The 25,015-nt window shown below is 29.7% G+C and overlaps 1 protein-coding gene across 2 annotated transcripts in view; it reads left to right on the top strand.

Moving 5' to 3' along the window:
* LOC142323637 (uncharacterized) overlaps window positions 1–25,015 on the top strand; it is a 150,574-nt gene that overhangs the window by 74,843 nt on the left and 50,716 nt on the right. For both annotated transcript variants that reach the window (XM_075363575.1, XM_075363576.1), the window contains 8 exons: window positions 3,010–3,085; window positions 9,512–9,679; window positions 11,166–11,308; window positions 12,471–12,606; window positions 14,106–14,346; window positions 18,973–19,119; window positions 20,562–20,624; window positions 23,424–23,527. In XM_075363575.1, coding sequence (XP_075219690.1) covers window positions 3,010–3,085; window positions 9,512–9,679; window positions 11,166–11,308; window positions 12,471–12,606; window positions 14,106–14,346; window positions 18,973–19,119; window positions 20,562–20,624; window positions 23,424–23,527 — 1,078 coding nt within the window. The remainder of the gene's footprint in view (window positions 1–3,009; window positions 3,086–9,511; window positions 9,680–11,165; window positions 11,309–12,470; window positions 12,607–14,105; window positions 14,347–18,972; window positions 19,120–20,561; window positions 20,625–23,423; window positions 23,528–25,015) is intronic.

Here is a 25,015-nt window from a genome sequence, read left to right as displayed (position 1 = left end):
ATAGTAAACTGACTTTTCAGAAACTTGTAAAACCCATGTCACTGACATCTGAATCTTCTCTCTCATCAGTGTTTTCATCCTCTTGTCCTTTATCATCATCATCTTCTTCATACAAGAAACGATCCTCACTTCCATCAAGGGCATTGCTAATTCTACATTTCGAGAAAGATTTAACAATAGTTTGTTCATTCACTTTCAACCAAGATGTCTTAACCCACTTGCACACTTGAGAGATTGATAGCCGTTTCAGCATCTGAGACTGAAGATAAACGTCTGTAACTGATTACTAGGATAAGAGATTATTCAACTTAAATTGGGACTCCCTGTTCTGAGCCAATGACATGCTAGAAGTCATGTGAAGGTCATGCATCAACTCGGTCATATCATTCACCTGCTATAAAAATTTTGGAACATAAAATGGAGTGTGTATAACTTTGAAAAAGGAAACAATCTTTACCTTCATTGTATAAAACGCACTCCATTTTTAAGGTAAAAACGTGTGTCTTATAACCGAAAAATACGGTATTTAAATTGTATGGAGAGCAAGCATATTAATGATTTGAAATTGGGCTTAAATGATTTGTACTTCTGGCTCATATATGTATGTGTTAAATGAAAGTTCAGACTAATTGGATTAGTAGCAGGTGTGTATTATATATGAATATTTAACAGATCTACATTTTCTCATCTTTTTGTTGCTTTTTTCTTTTGTGCAAGTGCTTTTAGTGTGCAACTGCTTCTTTTGAGGATTTATCTCACATCATATATGTGTAATTAAAATATTAAATAGTTTTTTAAATCAGTAGAGAGAAATTAAGTAGGTATTCATTCAACTATAATTAAAACTCCTAAGCAGCAGACAATATAATCTTTGTAGCAGGTGATTCAGTTGGTAAGGGTGAGAACTCGGTAGGGTTTATTTCCCAGCTGCATTCTCAGTGCAGCGAACATGTTAATTGCGCAAATGGTAATTGTGTGTAATTTGGTGATGGGTATTTTTATTATCAGGTAGTAATAAATATTTTTTACTTTTATGTATGTATTATTGATGGTATATTTTTGTGGAAGGCTAATTGAGTAGGTGTTATTTATTTATTTTTTGTTAATAACTTCTGTATTTATTGATTAATTATTACTTCCTATTTAATATCTTTATACTATTCTTTTATTATATTTAATTGTTGAAATAATTAAGGAGTGTATAAATCATACTGTAGTGTGTGTGCGTGGGTTTTATAATACTATGGATGATTATATCTATTAAAAGTGTAGGTAACAAGTATATCTTTATGATAAACTAAAAATAGTATATATATATATCCTTGAAACTGAGAATGTTTGAAGTACATCAAGGAAGGCTAAACTACAGCCAACAATATTGGGAAGTAAATAAATTTGATGTAAAGCTTAAGGATAATATACTGATAATTTTAATCATCTTGTAAACATTATGTTTTAGTTCTTTACTTTAGAAAGTAGTTTAAGAGTTTATTAAGCCTAGAATAGTTTTCATTTGTTATGGTCATTTTTTGATGTATGTTTTTTTACTGTGTGTTGGAGTGGTTTTAAATATCTTTGTATTCTATTAATTACCATAGTTTTAAGATTTGCATGAGAATATTTGGCCTAATACAAATAATTTTAAAGTAGTGGTAAGTCCATTTGGATTTTATGCAATATTCAGAAATAGAATTTCTATAAATCATTGAATTCTGTTATAGTGTTTATTAATTTATAATATGCATTTATAGTTTAATTATCTGCACAGTAGTGTAATTATTTTCGTAGATTTAAGAAAATTTCTTGATTTCATACATTTTTAAATTTTATAAGAAAAAAGGTTAGGTTTCTTGTATGTAGTTTAGCTTGACAAGCAGGTTTCCATTTGTCACCATCCATGGAAAGTACAGTAAAAATTAGTTTTTAATGCCGAAAGAAAATTTCAATTTTCTGTGCTTTTCATCACTTCTTTCTGTTCTCTTATTGAAAGAACTTAAGTTGGGTGAAATATAAGTTTGTAAACAAAAAGGAAGTCACATTATATAGCAAAGAGTACTGGAATGAAATTTGACTTTGGTCAGATAATGAAATGATGAGTTGAAGAATACTATAATTTCTGTGTTGTTTATTACCACGAAAAAGGAAACATGACTGATTATTAGTAATACTTTGCTTATTCTAGATTCTGATACTTAAAATCTTTTTTAATTAAAAATAGGTATTATATGTGCATCTATTCCACTTTATGCTGAATTATGGGTTGTTGTTGAGATAGCATCTTGGTTTTTAAATAAAAAAAAGCGTTATCGGAGCAATGGCTGGTTTGTGGAGATGTTTCATTGCATAAAGTTTTCTCTCGCTACTATATATCTACTTTTTGTATTTTGAATAGTTTTCTATATTCATTAATGTAAAAAACTTTCTCAGTATTATTATTACTATTATGATTATTGTTGGTGAAATCCATTGTTATAAAATGGATTGGAAAATTAGAAGGATATATCAGTTATACATTACATAATTTTTTGAGAGAGTTTCAGGTTATAGAGAATGTCATCTCTTTAAAAAAAAAAAATCCTGCTCAAATTTATTCGTATGACAATTAACCTGAAAACATTTACATTTCTAGTTATAAATTATTTTATTAATTTAATATTTTATTTTGTCAATAAAAAATAGAAAAACAGTGTGGGAAAATTGGAAAAATATAAAACAAATTCAAAGATAATTTGGATTTTTAAAAACTTTTTTATTTAAAGTAAAAAAAAGATTCTATTGAATTTTATAATGAGATATATTAGTTTTTTTTATTACTTCAACTGAAACTCTATGATGTATCATTTGTTAAGTGAGGTGTGCCTCTTTTCCCTGATATTGGCTAGGTACATAAATGCTTAAGTAAATATAATTATGTAATTGGTATTATAAATAACACAAAGTAGAAGTAAATAAGTTTAATATATTATTATTTTGTTATCTGTGTTTAATTCTTCCCCCATTTTGTTACAGTCCTTCTTCCTCAGTCATTAGCAGTGTTGGTTCTGTTCCAATAGAAGATCTGTATCAGTTAAATCAAAATATACAGGTAAATGAAAAGAAATGATTTTTATAAATAAAAGAAAGTATTATTAATACAGGGTCTTCATAAAAGAATGGTGAGATTTCTGTAATTCAGATAAAGACACTAGGGAAATTTTTAGAATTTATGTTGGTAGCCCTGATAGCCTCTAACTCAAAAGTTTGTGTAACAACAGTTTAAACAACCACACCAGTTTTTGTATCGTTCCTGAGATGTGTTTAGTTCGTTACTATGTGCACTGTTCAAGAAAAAGCAAAGTGTGTTTTGTGGAAGGCTGAATTAAATTTTGTAATTTTAGTTCAATGTAAATATGGAAAAGAGCCACCAAAAGAAAATCATATGCGATGTTGGTTCAAACTGTTAAATGAAACTGCATCTATCCTAGAGGAAATATTAACCGGCAGACCATGAGTATCAGATGAAACTGTTGAACGAATTAGATAATCTGCAATCAGAAGTCCTAACAAATCAATCTCTCATCAAAGCCTTGATATTCCAAAAACAGTTCACAAAATTTTGCACAGATTGAAATTACACCTATATAAAATCCAGCTATTGCAGAAATTGAAACCTGATAATATAGAAAAACATTTTGATTTACCTGTTGAAATTTTTCACAAAATTATTGAAAATGAATCATTTTTAAATAATATAGTTTTTATGAATGAAGCTACATTACATAGTAATGGGTATGTTAACAGACACAATTCACGAATATGAGGATATGAAAACCCACCTGTAATTTTTGAGAAACGACATGACAAGTCTAAAGTTAATGTCTGATGTGTTGATGAAAAATTGTATAATCCTGCTGATTTTCTTTGCTGAAAAGACAATTAATGGAAATGTTTATCGTCATGTGTTAAACAGTTACTGCTTTCCTTGATTGGATGAACTTGAAAACATACAACAAATACATTTCCAACAAGATGGCGCACCCCCTCACTGTAATACATTCATAAGCCAGGCTTTGAATGGAAAATTTGGACATCAGTGGATAGACCGGCAAGGATTTACACCCTGGTTTCCATCTAGACCTGACACCTTGCAATTTTTTCTTGTGGGGGTATATAAAGAAAATTTCTTATTTGGAGAAAATACATAACCTACATCACTTAAAGGAAAGGATTAATGAACTATTTGTAACCATAACAGAAGATATGTTAATTCGGGTATGGACAGAAGCTGAGAATTGATTGGATATTTACCAAGTGACTAATGGTGCACATATTGAAATTTATTAGTTATGTAAAAAAAACTGTTTAAGATGACAAATTCGATAAATAAACATCATCTGTAAGTATTTTTGTTTTCATATAATCCATATTCAAAACATCACCATTCTTTTATGAAGATCGTATTCAGTATTATTTTAAAAATGTAGTTTCTTAAAACAGCAGCAAATTTAGCTTAAGTTTTTGTGTAAATGGATTAAAGCAACCAGTTTATTATCCCTTTGTAATTAACTGCATACCGACTGATTTGTAATGGTTACGTTTTAACAGTGTTAGAATTTTATCTATATATCTTTTAGCTGAATTCTTTGTTGTTGTTATAAAAATTATTCTTTACATTTTCATTGTTACAGTATATTACATGATTCATTATTGTTATATTTTTTTTTAATCTAACGCATCATGTTTTTTTTTTTAATCACATCATTATTTCTGTTTTTTTTTTATGTATTCTTTCATGAAATTAAATGTATAATTATAAATATAGTTCAATTTAATTGCATATAATTTAATTACATCATGCATGTTTAAATGTAATTTACTTTATAAAAAAGAAAAAGAAAGAAATTAATTCATGTTCATCCTTATTTTATATTTTAGTGACTGTTCTTTAACTTGCCATATCATCTTCTTTCCTTTAGAGAAATCATTTTTAAAACTACTTTACATTCAATTAAATGATCTTAATTGTATGTAAACAGAACCAATAGCAATGTTAGAAATATTATGCTGAAAAACAGAAAATTGCTGTTTAAATTCAATAACCTGAACTTGAGTAAGCCTAATAACTACAGCTTTCCATTTTGTTGCTGATTTCACTAAGTTCTGGAAATTATAACCAGTTGGTGACCAAATTGAACAGAATGAACTGTGTTTCTAAGCTAAGTTATAAATGTTATAAATTTTAAATATTTAGATGTATAATGAATAATTTACAGTAAAGCAACCAAATGGTAGGATAATCACATTTTAAATTTGCTATTTAAATAAAAACTTACTGTACTGCGTATTTATCACTTCTTTTGTATTATCTCATGGGTGGGCTTTCATTTGGATCACTGTTTCATTGGATGAGCACATTCAAATTTAAAAATTTTAAAATGTGGCTGGTAATAAAATATTTACTAAATAACTAGAAGGAGACGGATGTTTTTCCTTCTGAACGGGTAAAATAGAATTTTGTTAAATAACTGAGAGATAGATGCTTCCTTTCTACATTTTAAAGTTTTTGATTTTTTAAATGTTTGACTACAGTAATTTGAGCAGATTAAGATATAATGACAGTGCTAATTTGATGAAATAGCAATTGCATGGGAAAGCACTCGCTAGCATTTGTAAAAAAAAATTGAAAATAATAGACGAGTTTTATTCAAATAATTAGAATTTTGCAATAGAATATGAACTTGGATGTGGCAATAAAACCTACAGTAAATTCAAACTATTTACATTAATGGTTTTTTTCAGTACATATATTCCCAATTTGTAAAATTTCCTTTTTTTTAATTGTTAATTTTAGGTTGTTGAATAACTGTCCTGTTTAGAAATGGATTTCTTTCTGTAAATTTTTAACAAAATATTTATCTTTTAAAGTCATTTTTAGATCTTGGTATTAAAGGATGGCCCCCTCTATGAATCATGAGACCTTGCCGTTGGTGAGGGGGCTTGAGTGCTCAGGGATACAGAGTAGCTGGACCGAAGGTGCAACCATATCGGAGAGGTATCTGTTGAGAGCCAGACTAAGGAATGATTCCTGAAAGAGGGCAGCAGCTCTTTCAGTAGTTGTTAGGGGCGTGAGTCACAATGACTTAAACGGCCATATCAACATCACTCAGTCCTCTGAGTACTGCGCAGCTGAAAGCAATGGAAAACTATAGCTGTTTTTTTTTCCAAGAAAATGTGGCTCTGCATTTTCACACAACAATAATGGAGGCGCCTTCCTTGGTAAAATATTCCGGAGGTAAAATAGTCCCCCGTTCGGATCTCCGGGTGGGGACTACTAAGGAAGGGGTCACCAGAAAACTAAAAAATAACATTCTGCGAGTCGGAGCGTGGAATGTTAGAAGCTTGAAAAAGGTTGGTAGGCTAGAAAATTTAAAAAGGGAAATGGGTAGGATGAAGGTGGATATAGTAGGAATTAGTGAGGTTCGGTGGGAAGAAGAAGGCGACTTTTGGTCAGGTAATTTTAGAGTAATTAACTCAGCGTCAAATAATGGGCAGGCAGGAGTAGGTTTCGTGATGAACAAGAAGATAGGGAGGAGAGTGGAGTATTTCAAGACGCATAGCGATAGAATCATTGTAATAAGGATAAAATCAAAACCTAAACCGACAACGATTGTTAACGTCTATATGCCTACAAGCGCCCATGATGATGATGAGGTAGAGTGTGTATACGAAGAGATTGATGAAGCAATTAAACACGTAAAAGGAGATGAAAATTTAATAATAGTTGGAGATTGGAATGCAAGCATTGGTAAAGGCAAGGAAGGAAATATAGTGGGTGAATACGGGCTGGGCAAAAGGAATGAAAGAGGGGACCGACTTATAGAGTTTTGCACGAAGTATAATTTAGTAATTTCCAACACCCAATTTAAAAATCATAATAGAAGAATATACACTTGGAAAAAGCCAGGCGATACTGCAAGGTAGCAGATAGATTATATCATGGCTAAGCAAAGATTTAGAAATCAACTCGTTGACTGCAAAACTTACCCTGGAGCAGACATTGATAGCGACCATAATTTGGTGATAATGAAATGTAGATTGGGGTTTAAAAACCTGAAGAAAAGGTGTCAGATGAATCGGTGGAATTTAGAGAAGCTTGAGGAAGAGGAGGTAAAGAAGATTTTTGAGGAGGACATCGCAAGAGGTCTGAGTAAAAAAGATAAGGTAGAAAATGTAGAAGAAGAATGGGAGAATGTTAAAAAGGAAATTCTTAAATCAGCAGAAGCAAACTTAGGCGGAATAAAGAGAACCGGTAGAAAACCTTGGGTTTCAGACGATATATTGCAACTGATGGATGAACGTAGAAAATATAAGAATGCTAGTGATGAAGAAAGTAAAAGGAACTATCGAAAATTAAGAAATGCTATAAACAGGAAGTGCAAACTGGTGAAAGAAGAGTGGATTAAAGAAAAGTGTTCAGAAGTGGAAAGTGAAATGAACATTGGTAAAATAGACGGAGCATACAGGAAAGTTAAGGAAAATTTTGGGGTACATAAATTAAAATCTAATAATGTGTTAAACAAAGATGGCACACCAATATATAATACGAAAGGTAAAGTCGATAGATGGGTGGAATATATTGAAGAGTTATACGGAGGAAATGAATTAGAAAATGGTGTTATAGAGGAAGAAGAGGAAGTTGAGGAGGATGAAATGGGAGAAACAATACTGAGATCTGAATTTAAGAGAGCATTAAAAGATTTAAATGGCAGAAGGGCTCCTGCAATAGACGGAATACCTGTAAAATTACTGCGCAGTGCAGGTGAGGAAGCGATTGATAGATTATACAAACTGGTGTGTAATATTTATGAAAAAGGGGAATTTCCGTCAGACTTCAAAAAAAGTGTTGTAGTCATGATACCAAAGAAAGCAGGGACAGATAAATGTGAAGAATACAGAACAATTAGTTTAACTAGTCATGCATCAAAAATCTTAACTAGAATTCTATACAGAAGAATTGAGAGGAGAGTGGAGGAAGTGTTAGGAGAAGACCAATTTGGTTTCAGGAAAAGTATAGGGACAAGGGAAGCAATTTTAGGCCTCAGATTAATAGTAGAAGGAAGATTAAAGAAAAACAAACCAACATACTTGGGGTTTATAGACCTAGAAAAGGCATTCGATAACGTAGACTGTAATAAAATGTTCAGCATTTTTAAAAAATTAGGGTTCAAATACAGAGATAGAAGAACAATTGCTAACATGTACAGGAACCAAACAGCAACAGTAGCAATTGAAGAACATAAGAAAGAAGCCGTAATAAGAAAGGGAGTCCGACAAGGATGTTCCCTATCTCCGTTACTTTTTAATCTTTACATGGAACTAGCAGTTAATGATGTTAAAGAACAATTTAGATTCGGAGTAACAGTACAAGGTGAAAAGATAAAGATGCTACTTTGCTGATGATATAGTAATTCTAGCCGAGAGTAAAAAGGATTTAGAAGAAACAATGAACGGCATAGATGAAGTCCTACGCAAGAACTATTGCATGAAAATAAACAAGAACAAAACAAAAGTAATGAAATGTAGTAGAAATAACAAAGATGGACCACTGAATGTGAAAATAGGAGGAGAAAAGATTATGGAGGTAGAAGAATTTTGTTATTTGGGAGGTAGAATTACTAAAGATGGACGAAGCAGGAGCAATATAAAATGCCGAATAGCACAAGCTAAACGAGCCTTCAGTAAGAAATATAATTTGTTTACATCAAAAATTAATTTAAATGTCAGGAAAAGATTTTTGAAAGTGTATGTTTGGAGTGTCGCTTTATATGGAAGTGAAACTTGGACGATCGGAGTATCTGAGAAGAAAAGATTAGAAGCTTTTGAAATGTGGTGCTATAGGAGAATGTTAAAAATCAGATGGGTGGATAAAGTGACAAATGAAGAGGTATTGCGACAAATAGATGAAGAAAGAAGCATTTGGAAAAATATAGTTAAAAGAAGAGACAGACTTATAGGCCACATACTAAGGCATCCTGGAATAGTCGCTTTAATATTGGAAGGACAGGTAGAAGGGAAAAATTGTGTAGGCAGGCCACGTTTGGAATATGTAAAACAAATTGTTAGGGATGTAGGATGTACAGGGTATACTGAAATGAAACGACTAGCTCTAGATAGGGAATCTTGGAGAGCTGCATCAAACCAGTCAAATGACTGAAGACAAAAAAAAAAATTAAAGCAATGGTCCTTTTCAATGACGTTATGATTTAATTAAAAAAATAAATAAATAAAACTTAACAATAAGTACAAAATTGTTATTCCGCAGTCGTAGAAATATATTCCTATAGGAATATGTTTAAGTTAAATAAATCAACTATTTTTTAGAGTATTTGGATATATATTCTGTATGTTAATTTGAGGCATTATGCATTTTTATATAAAGTAAATAAAAGATTAAGTAATTTTACTACACTTAAATATTTCAATCTTGTAAATTTTAATTTAAAATTTGTATTTTTCTTTTGTGTTTATCCAGGAAGCATTACAAAGAGAGCAAATGTTAGAAACAAAAATAGCATCTTTACAAAAAATGGTTGCTGCATTAAAACAGGCAGCTGAATTAGGTTGGAAAGCCTTGATAAATGAAGATAGGTTGTTATCTCGTGTAGAAATTTTAGAAAATCAGCTTCAAATGTATTCAAAGGTAAGTTTATTTTGATTTTAGCATAATTTAACATTGATTGTGAGATCATTATCTCATGAGATGTACATGAAATAAAGTGTTATGATTTACTGACTGAATCTTACCAGTTCCTAACCTTTTGATTACCACATGAAAAGAATTTATAAAGGTCTTTATTATATAATTTTAAGCGATATGTACTCATTAAGCACTAAATGCCTGCAAAATGCAGCTACTCTTTCTAAAAGACAATGTCTGTCACGAATGTTAATTTTTATAATGCAGAGAAACTGATCTATTTAATAAGCCTTTGGCTATTTGTCATTCTGTATTTGCTTCATATCTTTTTGTTTTGCAACATGCTGAGGTGTTCCAATTAGAATGAGGTTATATAGAGCAACTAAGTTTATAGAAAGTGGGGAAATACTAATTGAAAAAAGAGTTACGCTATAAGTAAGTGAAAACTATGTTTTGAAACATTATTATATTTGCATCTATAATGTGAATTTCTTTTTCTCTTCCTCTGCTTAGGGTAAACTGCAGATGAGCTTAGGATGAATCAGAAGATTGAAAATATTTTTCAGCATTATTTGTTTTTTAATCTGTCATCTATGTTTGTCATGAGCTAATGAATGTTTAAAGCATGCATTAACCATTCAAGAGGATTCTGTATAACTATTTCTGGTAGTGATTTACAAAAACTAGTTTGTTGAATATGGCATATTATATTTCTTTGGAATTATTTTAATTTTTAAGGTTTTTACTTACTGAAATATTCAAAGTATGTTGAAATTCCATGTATTATTTCCTAAGTTTTTGTAGTTTTTATAGTATTTCTGTTTATTCAATTATCGCAAATCCTGTTATTAATGGAGACTGTGTATTATTTCCTGTAGAAAGCAGTACAAATGCTTGAGACAGTCGTCCCAGCTTTATGACTGTAATGCATCTAAAGCAGCTTAGTTATAATGAACTAATCAAAATTTCTTTCTCTGTGAGTAACAATGTTCACTTTACAACCAGTCTCTGCAATGAACTTAGTGAAGGTGTCACTTCTAGATCTACATGTTACGAGAATTTCAGTGGGCTTGACATGTTGATGTGTAACAGTATATTTGGCTTGGTGAAGAAGGCAATGGAAAGCCACTTCATTTCCAAACTTTCTACATTAAAGTTTGCATGGAATACCTGGTTGTTGTTTGGAATTGGTATCCCATATTTTGGAGCGACTGGTGTATTGTGTTACGCCTCCTATAACTACTGGTTATGTAACCTAAATAATTACCTGAAATAAAAAATAATTAAACTCAGAAGAGGAAAAGTTTTCATCTTACTGTCTTGACAGTTTTTGTTAATAATCTTACTGATTTGGAATATGTTATTTTTGTACGTATATCCTTTATTTGCTTAGATAAGTATTGTTTCATTTGTTTGTTTAGTAATATTACAAATAATTATTTTTTATTTGAGTAATTTTTTTTTGTAGTAATAATTTAATTTCTTACAGAATTTTGCGGAAGATAAACTTAGGGAAGAATTAAGAAAATTACAAGAAGATAAAAACCAGTATCAAGGTACAGCTAAAGAATTTCTACGAAAAATCTTAGAAGAAAAACTTGATGCAGTTAAAAAATGCCAGGACGTTGAACAGTAAGTTCTTTTATTTTATTAATCATCTAAATTTGTCTATGGTATTCAGTTATAAATTCTTGTTTATCCATCAGGAATAATTGTATTTTCATAGTTATGAATTTTTTTGTCTCGTTACGGGAATTGAAATAATGTGTACAATGTTCTCTTGTTCCTTAGTATTACAACATAACATTTTTAGTTGTGTTGTTTTGTCTGTCAGAATTTAGCACAGAAAGACGCTAGTATATCTTAAGTTTGTTAAAGTTTTTTTTTTTTTTTTTTAACTTTATGATATTCTAGTGTTGAAATAAAATTAACTGTTTTACCTCTGCCAGTTAGATCTAAATCTGTGTTAGTTTGGTTTTTCATTGTAGTCTGTGTATGACTGATTTTAGTAAAATGCTATGTAATATTTTGGAAAATCTGTTGCCTAAGTACTGATTCAGTTTCTTTTGTTATGGCAATAAAAATGTTAAGAAACTTTCAGTTTAGAGAATCTGGTATTTGGCTCATAGAAAAATTTAAATATACTCATGGGCTATTGTTTAAAATAAATAATTAAAGATATAAAAAATAATTCAATTATTTTGTAGAGTAATGTGTTATTCTATTAAATAACAATTATAAATATAAAATATTTTATGTGAAACTTGCACGCACACATGCATATTAAAAAAAAAACTCTGATAAATTTTCCTAAGTTAATCAGTTTATGGTTATATAATAAATATGCCTTTACTCAGTACATTAATTATGATAACATTTCTTTATCACTAATGTTGTAAATTTTAATGTACATATTTTAGATTTTACAGAATCTGATTGTTTTTTATTAAAGTTAAAATTTTGTTGATTACCAAAGAATATAATACAGTTTAGAAAATTGGGGAAAAATGTTTTGATATATAATATTAGTTGACAAAAGAAATCAAATTAAAATTGAAAAGATTCATTTTTCATAAAAATATCCCAATTTGGTCACAAGTGTCAGTAAATTCAATGAAGACATTAAAAAGTAATTAGCTTATGTTTGATAATTATGGTAGACTAGTGTAAAATTAAACAATGTGTGTGAACACAGTGTGCTAGTTGTTATGGACATAGTTTAACTTTTAATACTTGTTTAAGTAATTTTTTTTTAATTTGTATATTACTGAATCTATTTACTTATCTTATTTAGAACTCTAAAAAATACTGAAACAGAATGTAGTAATTTGAGAGAACTTATGAGGAGAAGCCATGAAGAATTACAAGAGCTTGCACAGAAACATAGTCAACAAGTTTTAAAGACAGAAGAATTACATGCTAAACTTCAGGTAATGAATTCCCATTTTACTTATTACATTTACATTGATTTTTTCTTTTTGATTTTGGCCTCTGAAAGACCACATTCCAGTCACCTTCTTTGCAGTTTGCCCAATATTCTCTCATTCTTTGAGCTTGCTGTTCTCTTTTTTCTTTTGACCATTCTTGAGCACTTTTATACTTTCTTTTTCTTGAAAACCCTATAGTGATTCAGTTTTCTCTTTATAAACTTTTCTGTTTGATATTTCATTTCTGAGATGTTTTGGTGTTTTAGATCGGTTTTAACCTCTTTCATACAATTAATTTCAGTTTTTCTTTTATAAAAATAATTAAATATTTGTTTTGTAAGATTGGCCATTCAAAAAAGGTGTCCAAAGAAAAGTAATCTTTGTTTCTTTATTGTTATTAAATTTTCTGTGTGTTGGTTCATTTCTTCATTATGTCTCAGTCTATAATTGCCATTTTTATAAACTGGGCTTAGAATTTATTTGTTTATTAAAAGAAAAAAATAATATTTTACTATATATGAATTAGTGGTATGTGTATTTTTATTTATGTAATTAAGAAGCTAGTAAATAAATATAGAAATGGAAGGATTTTTTAAGTCTTTAAAGCTAAGTTAAAATGAACTCCGAAGTATCTTTAGGAATCTGTATTTATAATTTTTTATAACTTTATATTTTAATAATAATATTAGTGTAATATATTAAAAATACAATTTTTTCCAATTTAAAAAAAGTTCCTTTAAAATGTAAATAATTAACTTAAAAAATTAGTCTAGGTATACCGTGCTGTCAATATACTTAGGCTAAGAAAATAAGCTGTAGTTATTCAATTGGAAGTAATTGAAAAAATAATCAGATATATGTAAAATTGGACTAGTAGGTGGAAGTACAGTAGCAGTAACTCACAGCCCATGGAACCAGGTCTCAGCAGAAAACTGTTGATAGAAAAATAAAACATTTGCTATACAGCGGCAGTACCTTTTTAGTTGAACAGTGATTTTATTGCTGGTTGCAACACATAGCACCTGAAGCCACCAACATTGTACCAACATATTTACCAACATTGTACCTATTTTCTTGCCATTAATTACATCAGTTATAAATTGTAAAATAAACTTGTGGAGCCCTGGGCTAAGAAGAGAAAAAGTAGCTTGTAGATAGTGATATTTCGTCAGTGATAAATTTTTAATAGATATATCAAATATGTAGCAGTTTAAATGAGCATAGTCAGTGTATCTATTTTACTTGCACTTTGTTAACTGTCAAAATGATAAAATTAAAAACTGCATCTTAAATTTATGAAATGTTTGATGATTAAGACATTGTTAATTCTTGTGTTTTCTACTATCATAGAAAATGTATAATGTATATCATAGAAAATATATAACATTAATTTATAATGTTATAACTCTTGCAACCTCTGTATGGGGTGGTAATCAATATATTTATTTATTGTGTCCATGTTATATTATTAAATATTAATTTTTTTGTGTGCTTTGTTTAAGGAAACTGAGGAGCAACATAAAGAAGCAGTTACACGCTTAGAAATAGAAAATGAAGATCTTATGACAAGGTTGGAAAAGTCACAGGCTAATGAAGCTACATTACATCAAAGAATAGAAGAATTAGAAGCATCTGGGGAATTAGCTCAAAAACAATTAATGTCATTGCAACGTCAACTCCAAAATGTTAATACCATATCTTCCTCATTATCTTCGCCTGTTCTTAATTTGAAAAACTCTTCAGGTGTGGTATCTTACTGAAACTAGTTTATGAGTTCTGTTAAAGAGAGTATTGCGCTAGGTTTTAATAATTCTTTGTGTAGTGATTAATATTATTGTTTTTTTAATTTCTTGATAAAATTGTGGGTTACTGGAATATTTCATTTTGATGCGATCTTACTTTTCACGGTAAACTAAAAAGCCTTTGTTCTTATTTTACATACAATTCTGAGTATATATGAATGAGACATAGATTATTCTGAACTAATGATAATAAAAAGTATGTTGCTGATGAAAAAATAACCTGAACTTTCATTATACAGAGAATACAAAAAAGAATTCGTCTTTTAAAACCATCTGAAGTCTCTTAACTTTGACTTATAATAATAAATCACAAATAAAATGAAAGAGTAACTTGTTCAGTTCTTCCTACGAGTGTTCAGTATGAGCACTTTGTGTCACGCGGCACATATCCAACCGACAGGATAGCTCATCTATATTTTAACGAGCATATCTGGAGCAATGGAAGTGATAGCTGGTTCATTCCTTTGCCTCAAATTCGATAGATCAAATTCAATAGGTAGTAGAGGATCATATGTAAGATTCTTTATAAAACCCCAAAGGAAAAAATCATACGGGGTGATCTTGGAGGCCACCACAAACTAGCTCTGTCATCAGGTCTGTGTTAACTGATACAGTGGTTGGGAAAATGTCATTTAACCGATCCTGTAGAGAGTCCTCCTCGTGCTAATGAGGAGATGCACTGTCTTGCCAAATAAAATTCTCTAGCCTGTCTTGCATTCGAGGAAAAGATCTTAGAAACTTGTATAATTGAATTACATTGTATATTGTATATTGGTAGCATCATACCTGATAATAAAAGTTACAAAAAAATTTTCTTTTTAACATAACTGTTTTCAACTTTTTACAGTTTCAATGACATTTTTTGCCTGTTCCACCAAAGCCTATAAGAACAATGTTAAAATTTCATGCCTATATCATTAAAGTTTTTTACAGATAACATAATTCTTAAACTATCAACAAAAGGTGCTGATTTTTCTAAACATTTCTTGATGAATTTTTTGTTTTCAGGAAAAGAACTAAAACCATAAAGTAACAAATTACACTTTTGTGTGTGTAGACATGAGTCATTTAATGTTCTGTAATTGGCTACTGCAACAGTAATGGATTGTTTATAGTTGTAAGATGGTTATTATTTGTCGGGTTGGTACATGTAATCTTGGGTGTGCAATGTTTGCAGCAAGGAAATATGTAAAAAAACATCTTCCTTATTAATGGGCCTGAAATTATGAATGGTACTTAAAAATCAAAAACATTCCATTGAATGTTGTTTAATGGAGAATAGCAATGTTAAATTAATACAGTTGTGTATATTAACCAACAGTAATTATTTACAATGCATAGAATTATACTTAATTTATTTAATTGTATATGTAAACTTTTAAAATTTTTGCAAAGTTACTATTTTATATATCATAGTTTGATGGCTAAAAATAGTAACTTGCCTTATGTAATGGAATATTAATAGTAGCCCTGTATTCAAATCAATAGCAAATCATTCAGAATAACAAAATTCTATCAGTTCAACAACTTCTCATAAAATGGGTCAATCTAAATTTAAAAAGTTATGCTTATACTACAGTATACTAAAGTATGGATTGGTAAACCAGGATCTGTTTAGCATATGGTGGTTTGACGATACGATACCGTACATTTTTCAATTCCATCCACTGAGAAGCTAAACGATATCATTGAAGAACAACCAACCATTACCACTATACTATATCTACTTTGTAAGAACAAATTACACTAATGTATGATCAATTTTTTTTTAAATTATAATTCTTTTAAGTGCCGTCTCCTTAGCAAAAGGTTGGCGGAGTCCAAGTAGCCAGCTTCAAACGTATAATTTACATTGAACAGAGCTATACCATGTGAACTGAAAGAGATATGCTTCAAAATCTTTAATGCAGCGGTTTCCCATTGCCCTCCCCATTCTAATGCTGTTGACCAATTTTGGCTCTTCCACCTTTTGAGGCCATTTTCTGTCCAAAGGACAATAGATTGCCCTAACCTCTACCCGTTCATCCAACCTCAAAGAGGTTGTTGGCACTTGCTAGAGGGAATCTTCTTATCCCAGAAGATACTTAGTCCCTTCATTTGTTTGCCACCTGCATACAACATGTAAACAGCCATTGCTCCCTCTCTACCACAGGGAGGTGAATGTCAGGATTTCACCATCATTGAAAGACTGTAAAGGCATTTCTCAGCTTCTCTGGATCCCTAGAGAGGAAATTATAATTAATTTTATTTAATTAAAAAATGATATGTTAAATAAAATAAGTCATTTCAGCAACTAACTGTTATTACTTCATTATTTTTCATGGACATTTTTATTAAAAATATAAATTATACATTATATCAACAATGGTCTTACACAGAAGTTCAGGTTAATAATTATTTTTCCTCACTAGGCTGTTTTACAGTAAGGAAATTTTAAGAGAACCAGTTAATAGAGAATGCTGTTATACAAGAATTAATTAGTGTTTATAAGTTAATGAATAGGATGTTTAAATGTCAAATTAAGTAACTCAAGCAACCTACTCATGTTTTAGTGAATCCAATAACCTAACACCACTCTTGAGTGAAAATAAAATTAACTGAAAAGGTATGTCTTCTTTATTATTAGGCTTCCATGGCATTAAAATGAACTACAAAATATCACAAGATTAAAGGATATTTCCATGTAAACTAAAAGTTAATAATCCTACTATAAAATACTATATCCTACTATAAAATACTATATTCAGTATTTTATAGTAGTCTGTAACTCTGAGGAATTATTAATTACTGGAAATAATATGTGATCCAAATGCATGCAATTAAAACAACTTTATTATTAAATTTGGCACTTTTTTGTGGCGTTGCAATCATATTTATCATATACATACTCACATATTTGTTCCTTTTCTAATAGTAGGTATCAAGGTTGATGATAAATCGCCATTTCTTGTCTCTTGTTTTTGTTATACATTCTACTATTCAGTTCTTCTACCTTTACTTTATAAGCTATGGAGGACAGGAAAGCTGAATAGCAGAATGTAAGATTAAAGCATGACATAAGAATCGGAGATTTCTCAACAACATCGACATGTCGATGTAAGATGTGTTGCTCCATTGATGTAAGAGGAGCAGGCATGTGTGTGCGCACATGTATAAACACATACATCGTCTTACATTCAGTTATTTAATCCCCCTGCCCTTCATCAGCTTACTTTATAAGTCTCTTCAATTATTATTCTGATAATTCCAGTCCAACTTCTTTATTTCCTCCTTTAGCATTTTTGATTTCATGCTCTTGAGATACTGACCTGATGAACCCTAAACCTGGTTATGGGGCAGCTGCACATATGCTCAGACGTACAACTAACAAAATAAAATTCCAGCTTTTCAGCAAAATCTGTTCACCAATCTAATTTTCAACTGGGATTGGTTACTCAATCCCAGTTGCTTCCACTTCCATTAGATTGTTTGGGTTAGTGAGGCGCTTCTTGCAGTTTAAGTGCAGGAATAGGAACGAGAGAGGCTAAGTAGACTTTTTTGGCCAAATTCTTAATTTATGTGATGCAGATGTTGTGCATGATTACATTTTATTATCCCAGTTATCAGATGTGAACCTCTCTTCAGTGACATCCCATGGCCCATGTATACAAATATATCTTTAATCTTTAGAGGTTGTGCGTATAAGTTGCATTTTAATTTTTGAAAATCAACATTTTGATAGAAAAATGCAGTGTAAAATCCAGTGCAGTGCAATGTAAGCAATGTAAAACAAGTAATCGGACTCCTAATCTATACTGATTATAACAGAAAGCAAAGTAATAGATAAACTGTTGAACTGTTGAAATTAAGAAATATTCACAATTCTAATTTGTAGTATATCAAGATTATATATATATATATATATATATATATATAAATATATATATATATAAAATTAGTTTTACTTATCAATATTTAGTTGTTTTTTGTAAATATATCAAAATTTAAACAAATCGTTTTCTATTAAAAAAAAAAAAAAAACTATCAAATCAAAAGTAAAAAAAACTTCTAGTAGAACTTTGCTAGTAGGAAATTCGGCTTGTAGAACTATCTAATGCTGTTCTATTTATTTTGTAAGTAAACCATTTATATTTTCTATTTTGATGGTTTCATTATTCTTAATACTGAATATTTTAATAGTCAAAGGGTGTGTGTATGTGAGTGTGTAATAACTTACACATGCTTGTATAAGTTATTGCTTTGACTATCTAAGGATTATTGCTATTTTTCCTTTTGCTTGTTAAAATTATAGACAACTGTAGCAAAATATATCTGTTTCTAATTGTTTGTGTGATTCAAATATTCTGAGTATTTTAGCACTTGAAATCTTGATCTAGTGGTATCATGTTGTATATAATTTTTTAGATTTTTCTACAAAAGGAATTTTTTTACACATTTGATGTCTGAGGATTTTATTTTGGATTATATGTGTAGTACTTGTTCTGTGAGTTTTGCTTACTGTTAGATTGGAAGAATGGAAATTTCTACTTTTTTTTATGTAACTGGTTTAATTCTTTTTTTTTTTTAGATTCTGTAACAGAAATCATTGGTGAAAGAAATGAAAAGTCAGAAGAAGAAACTGGAGTAAACGAAATGATGGATATACTATTACAGCGATATACAGCTATGGTTGAAGAACAGAAACGAAACAAAGAAGTAGTTGCTTTACTTAATGGTCAGTATTTTATATTTTTCCTTTATATTGTAACATAAATACAGTCATCTCCTGATTATCCGTGAACGGTTTAACCATGTTGCAGCTTAACTGCAATGCCTCCAGAAAAAAATAAGTTTTAAAAATTTATAAAGAAGTTAAAAAAATTCATTTTTTTCATTTTTCTGTGATAGGTTTTAGTCCTTCATTCATTTACTACTTGAATGTGTGCTTGTTTTGAATATGATAATGATGTACTATAGATCATTCTGGATATGCTAGGACAATAGTTCATGTGCGATCTTATTATCCTTCACAAGTATAAAGTTCAATTAAAAGAAAGTGTTTTCAGGCACTAAAACAACAATCAGTTGCATCTTATTTAAAAAAACATTTCTGAAAAAGTAAAATGCACAATTTATTAATTTTTTTTAATGTCTATGTATTTTCTTTCTCGTTAGCTACTATAGTTATAATAAGTGTTTATTAATGCGTTGTGTAGTACATTCACTACTACATGTTCAATTTATTTACATACAATAATAGTGACAGTGAACATTTGTTATTTGTTAATATGTATTTCGAATAAATGTCTGTATATTACTTTTACCAGGAACATAATAGTGTAGTGTAGATTACTGTATTTTATTATTTATCATTATACCTTATTATAATAGTGCATGTAAATACTGAACTGCAGGTACAGTCATTTTAATATATATTCCTTAATTAAATATTATTTTTGGATCAAACGATTTTGCTTTGATTTTGGATTATCCGCTATCCTCTTCCCGGTTTTTGTGGCAGATAATTTGGAGTTGACTGTATTAACTTTCATTTAAATGTTGTAAATCTTTATAATGTACATTTATATTAGTGTAGTGGTATTCTTTGCATAATTTTAACTTTTCTTTGACCATTTTGATGATGGCGTATGTTTTATTTCATACTGAAATATAATAGTTTTGATTAAGGATTTTATCTTTTTTTTTATTCATTTGAAACTCATCTTTATGTGTGTGTTGTTTGTGTGTATGTGTGTGTTTGTTTATTTTGTTGCTGCTTTTGTGTTTAACTGTATGTATAAATTGAATGCCAATGTTTATTGTGGTTTAGAAAATGCTTTTAGGTGTAAATCTGTTTAGATCTCAGTAATTGGATGAGAAGTTTGGTGTAAGCTGAGAGAAATTTCATTCATTGAGACTGAATTGTTGTTTGTTGATGTTGGAAAAAGAAAATTTGGAAATTTTCTTAACTCCTGATTCTCCAAAAATGCTTAAATTTATTGTTGTAATTAATAGGACTTGAATAGAGTAACTTCTTTATCTTCTATTCCATGCATTGTAAAATGTTATATAGTGAGTTGAAAATGCGATGTCTAGTTGACACGTAGAGTAAAGTTGTACTGTATATTTTGTTTATTCTATTTATTCCTGGAGTATATTTATTAATTTTTTTTTCAGCTCAGATAGAACTTTTGCATAAAGAGAAAGTTTCAAAATTGCAAGATATCAATAATCTTGAACGTAAGTACCACTTTTTCAGTAAAAAAAGTATGCTTTTCCTTTCAGCAATTTTTTTTTTTTTTTAAGTTATAATTTGTAATTTCTATGTAATGTGGAATATTTGCTGTAGATCATTGCTTAGACTTTTGTAATGTGTTATTAATATTTAAATGTTTGTATATCTGTTTATGATGGAAATGTTTAAGTGTGGAAATAGTGGCATAAAAAGATCTTTGCCAGTATACTCTGTATTCCACAGTTTGACAGATACGTGTAGCAAACTGTTACAAACTTGTCAGCTACAGTCATTGGTCAATCCATATGTGTTAGTTTTTATGATTTTCTTATAAAATTCCATTAATTGGCTGTAACTTTAGCAAGTTCCCACTCCCAAACAACAAGAAGTATGTTTTTCAGTCAAGCCCCTTGCTAGAACTATGAAAAATGATCTTTTCTTAAATACAAAATAATTGTAATCTGTTTAACACAGTGTTGTCCTGACGTTACTCAGTAATCGCTAGTTAGGCCATTTGTGTAACTTCTGGAACAATCACGAACAATTTTGATATTTCTAGTATTCCATTGCAGGAAACAGGATGAAGATTCTCATTCACTTACTGAATAGGTTAAGACTGCTGCATTTATTTGTAAATAAAAAATTACTTTTAAAAATACTACTATAGTATATAACATTATTTCATCATATATGACTCTGTGAAAGTTAAAGCTGCATTGGGATATGAGTCCCTGTACCGGGCAACAGGAAGAGTTGGCATCCAGTTAATCACAACTGTAGAAGCACCTTTACTTTCTACTGTTAGCCAGTCTTGCAGATGAAGCCAGTATGATGATTGCCCTGTTTACTATGTTATCTGTTGAGAAGAGATCAAGGAGCAGAAAGGGAGGAAATCAGGATAGATATCAGAAGGAAATGTTCTCTGTCTCTCCTTTAAGGGATATCAAAGTACCACAAGAGGGTTGTGAGCCCTCAGGAGATCTGGATAGTTTTGCTCAGGATCAAAGGTTATTTAGACACGTATTGAATTCGTTAAGTTTTTTTTACTAATTTTTGAGTTGTCTTCATAATAAATATAACTTATTTTAAATAATATTATTTTGAGTATCTATAGTTACCTAATAGATGTCTATATGGAGCCTACAAATGAATTCTGGAACTCTAAATCTGATTTTTCTTTTAATTCGATGAGATTCTGTTCATCACTTATTTTTATAACTTAAAATTTGATTAGTTGTGATGTCTTAAGAAGTCAGATTGATCTTTTAATAATACTTTTACTTTGGGACTGAATTGTAGAGCTTTAACTACTGAGGTGTGTGAAATATTCTCCTACCATCACAAAGAATTTTGATAGTCACCTCCTGATTATCTGCAATAGTAACTGGGAAGAGGGTCACAGATAATCCAAAATCATGGTTGATCCAAGTATAATATTTAATTGAGTAATATGTGTTAAAATGACCTAATACTGTACGGCAGTTAAGTATTTAATGCACATTATTTTAAGATGTAACAGTAAGTAAAATGAAATCAGTACACCACACTACACTATTATGTACCTGATAAAAGTAATATCTAGAAGTGTATTCAAAATATGTATTAACATATAGCAAATGTTCACTACCACTAATACTGTATGTAAATACGTTGAACATGAAGAAGTGTATGTATTGCATAACGCATTAACAAACACTTATTAAAACTACAGTAGCTAATGAGAACAAAATACATTAACATTAAAAAAAAATTAATAAGTTGTGCATTTTATTCTTTCAGATATTCTTTTTAAATAAGACAGAATTGATTGTGTTTTAGAGTTTGAAAACACTTTCTTTTGATTGATCTTTGTAGTTTACATAGTGAAATAATATCACACAGTGAACTGTTTTCCTATCATATCCACAATGATCTATAGTACAACATTATCGTATTCAAAACAAGACACATTCAAGTAGCAAATGAATGAAGTAAAACGTATCGCAGAATGATGAAAAAACTTAAAAATTTTAATTTTTTTTTTATAAGTTTTTAAAGCTTAATTTTTTTCTAAGAGGCATTGCAGTTAAGCTACAACATGCTTAAACTACTTGCGGATAATCAGGGAGTTGATTTTACTTCTGATATTCTATTGCAGGAAGATTCTCAACGACTTACTGAGTATATATTAAGACACTGCTGAATTTATTTGTAAATAAAAACAAATTACTTCAACAAAAAAAATTCCTGTAATACATAACATTATTTCATCTTGTTTGACTGTTTGTGAAAGTTAATATTTTTACTTCATATTACAGTAATGTTCTACTCATACCGTACACATAAACAAAATTGTTTCCTAGTATATAGAGATTCCTTGTTATAGTTAATACGCTGTCCTCACTTGCATTGCTTAAAAGCTATAATAACAAAAATTGGATAATCAAAAAGTGCAGCATTTTTAAAAAATATATTGAAAAAACTGTAGAAATAATTTTATTTTTATTTCGAGGGACTATTTTTTATATCACATTACAATCTTAAAATTAATAGTGTGGTTTTACACTTCAGGCAGAAATATTACTTTGCTTTATTTGATTAATGTTGTAGATTAGTAGAACTGATTGAATGCAGTGATTTTTCATGTTATGTGTTTTCAGTGTATGGTGGTATTTGGTACTATACGTTTCTGTCATATTTAAAATTCATGTACTGGTATATTTTAATTCATTTAGTGGTGCTGTTTATGAAAATATCTTTTAAATTGATTAATTATTTTGTAGCAATTCTTTTGATTCTGTTTAATGAAGTAAACTTTTTTTCAGGAACGGTAGAAATGTATTCTAGTGATGTATCGCATTGCAAAAAAGAAAATAGATCAGTAGAAGAACTTATTAGTTCACTTCCGCCTAAAGTTGAGAAAAATTTGGTAAGTTTTGAATTTTTTAATGTATTTGCTGTTTTGAAGCCTCATTTTTTCATGTTAAGTTGATTCAGAATTGTCATTTATGTGAATGTATATAGATTTATAGTATTTTATAATAGCTGTTGCTTTTGAAAATATTGTAATGATATTACACAGGTCAAAAAAAAAATTGGAATTGAGATAAAAGTAGGTGAATTAGAATAGAATGTATTTTTTATCTGAATCTTAAAATGAAGTCAGTTTTTCTTCATCACTCTCAGATTTTTATTTGTGGCCCTTTAAAATATTGAGAAATTTCTTAAATAATAGAATTCAAAATATAATAATTATAATTAAATTTCCTTTCTTTATTTTGCAAACATTTACTTTTATGTAAATTTCTTTTTTCTTATTTTTCTTTTGTGTTTAGTGAAGTCTTTTCTTTTTATCATGTAGCAGTAGTCACTCATCATAGAGTCATCCCATCTGCCTTGATAACATTCCACTTGTAATATATCTTGGTGGAACCTTTCTCCTTGTTTGTTGCTGATGTCACCCAAGTTTAAAGGGGAAAAATCCAATTGAGAATTTAAAAAATGAAATTTTCAATGACATTCTGCAGCCTAAATTTTTGTAGTTCATTAAGAGTTCCATTTATAAGGTGATAATAGTTTGCAGGATTCTTGTTTCCAAGAGAACCAGTAATGACATCTTTGAATGACTTCCATGTTGCTAGATTTTTAGAATTCAGTTTGCTGTCAAATATATGTTCATGAATTAATTTTCTTATTTGTGGCCTGATGAATATTCCCTCTTTTAATTTGGCTTCACTTAATTGTGAAAAAACCTCAGCTAAATATTTAAAACCTTCTCCATCTTTATCTAATGCTTTTTCAAAATTCTTCAGGCCAAGTTTTTATGTGTAGAGGTGGTAAATAATATGATCTGGTTCAACAAGTATATTCGCAACATTTTTCTTTGCTGGGGTAAACTGATTTCTTTTTGGCCAGTCTTTAATTATGTAGTGTTTATCTTAGCCTCACTATCCCCCAAACACAAGAAACACATATATTTTGTAAAGTCATTCTGGAAACTGAGAAGAAACTCTTATCGCCTTCAGATGAGCAATGATTCGCCATGAGTGTTTGTCATACTTATTTTACTTTTACATTTTGCTTTTAAAATTTTTGACATACTTTCATATATTTCTTTCATTCTTACAGCATGTGCTACTGTTATAGAAGAAAACTTATTTGAGTTACGTAACAACACTGTCTTTAAGCTTTTTGATGAGTTTATAAATAAACACCAATCATGAATAACATATCCAGTGTCCAGTTCAGACATTAGCTCCCTAACATCATGGCAAGAACAAATTAAACCATCTTTTCTAAAGTATTTCAGTAAATTTTTGTTTTGATTTCTATATACTGAAATTTTAGTATCCTTGTTTAATAAATTTAATTCTTTAAGACGTGATCCTAGGAGTTCTGCGTGTTGTTCTGACAAATA

The sequence above is a fragment of the Lycorma delicatula genome, chromosome 4, assembly GCF_047948215.1.
Source record: "Lycorma delicatula isolate Av1 chromosome 4, ASM4794821v1, whole genome shotgun sequence".
NCBI lineage: Eukaryota > Metazoa > Arthropoda > Insecta > Hemiptera > Fulgoridae > Lycorma > Lycorma delicatula.
This window is presented reverse-complemented; position numbering and strand designations above follow the sequence as displayed.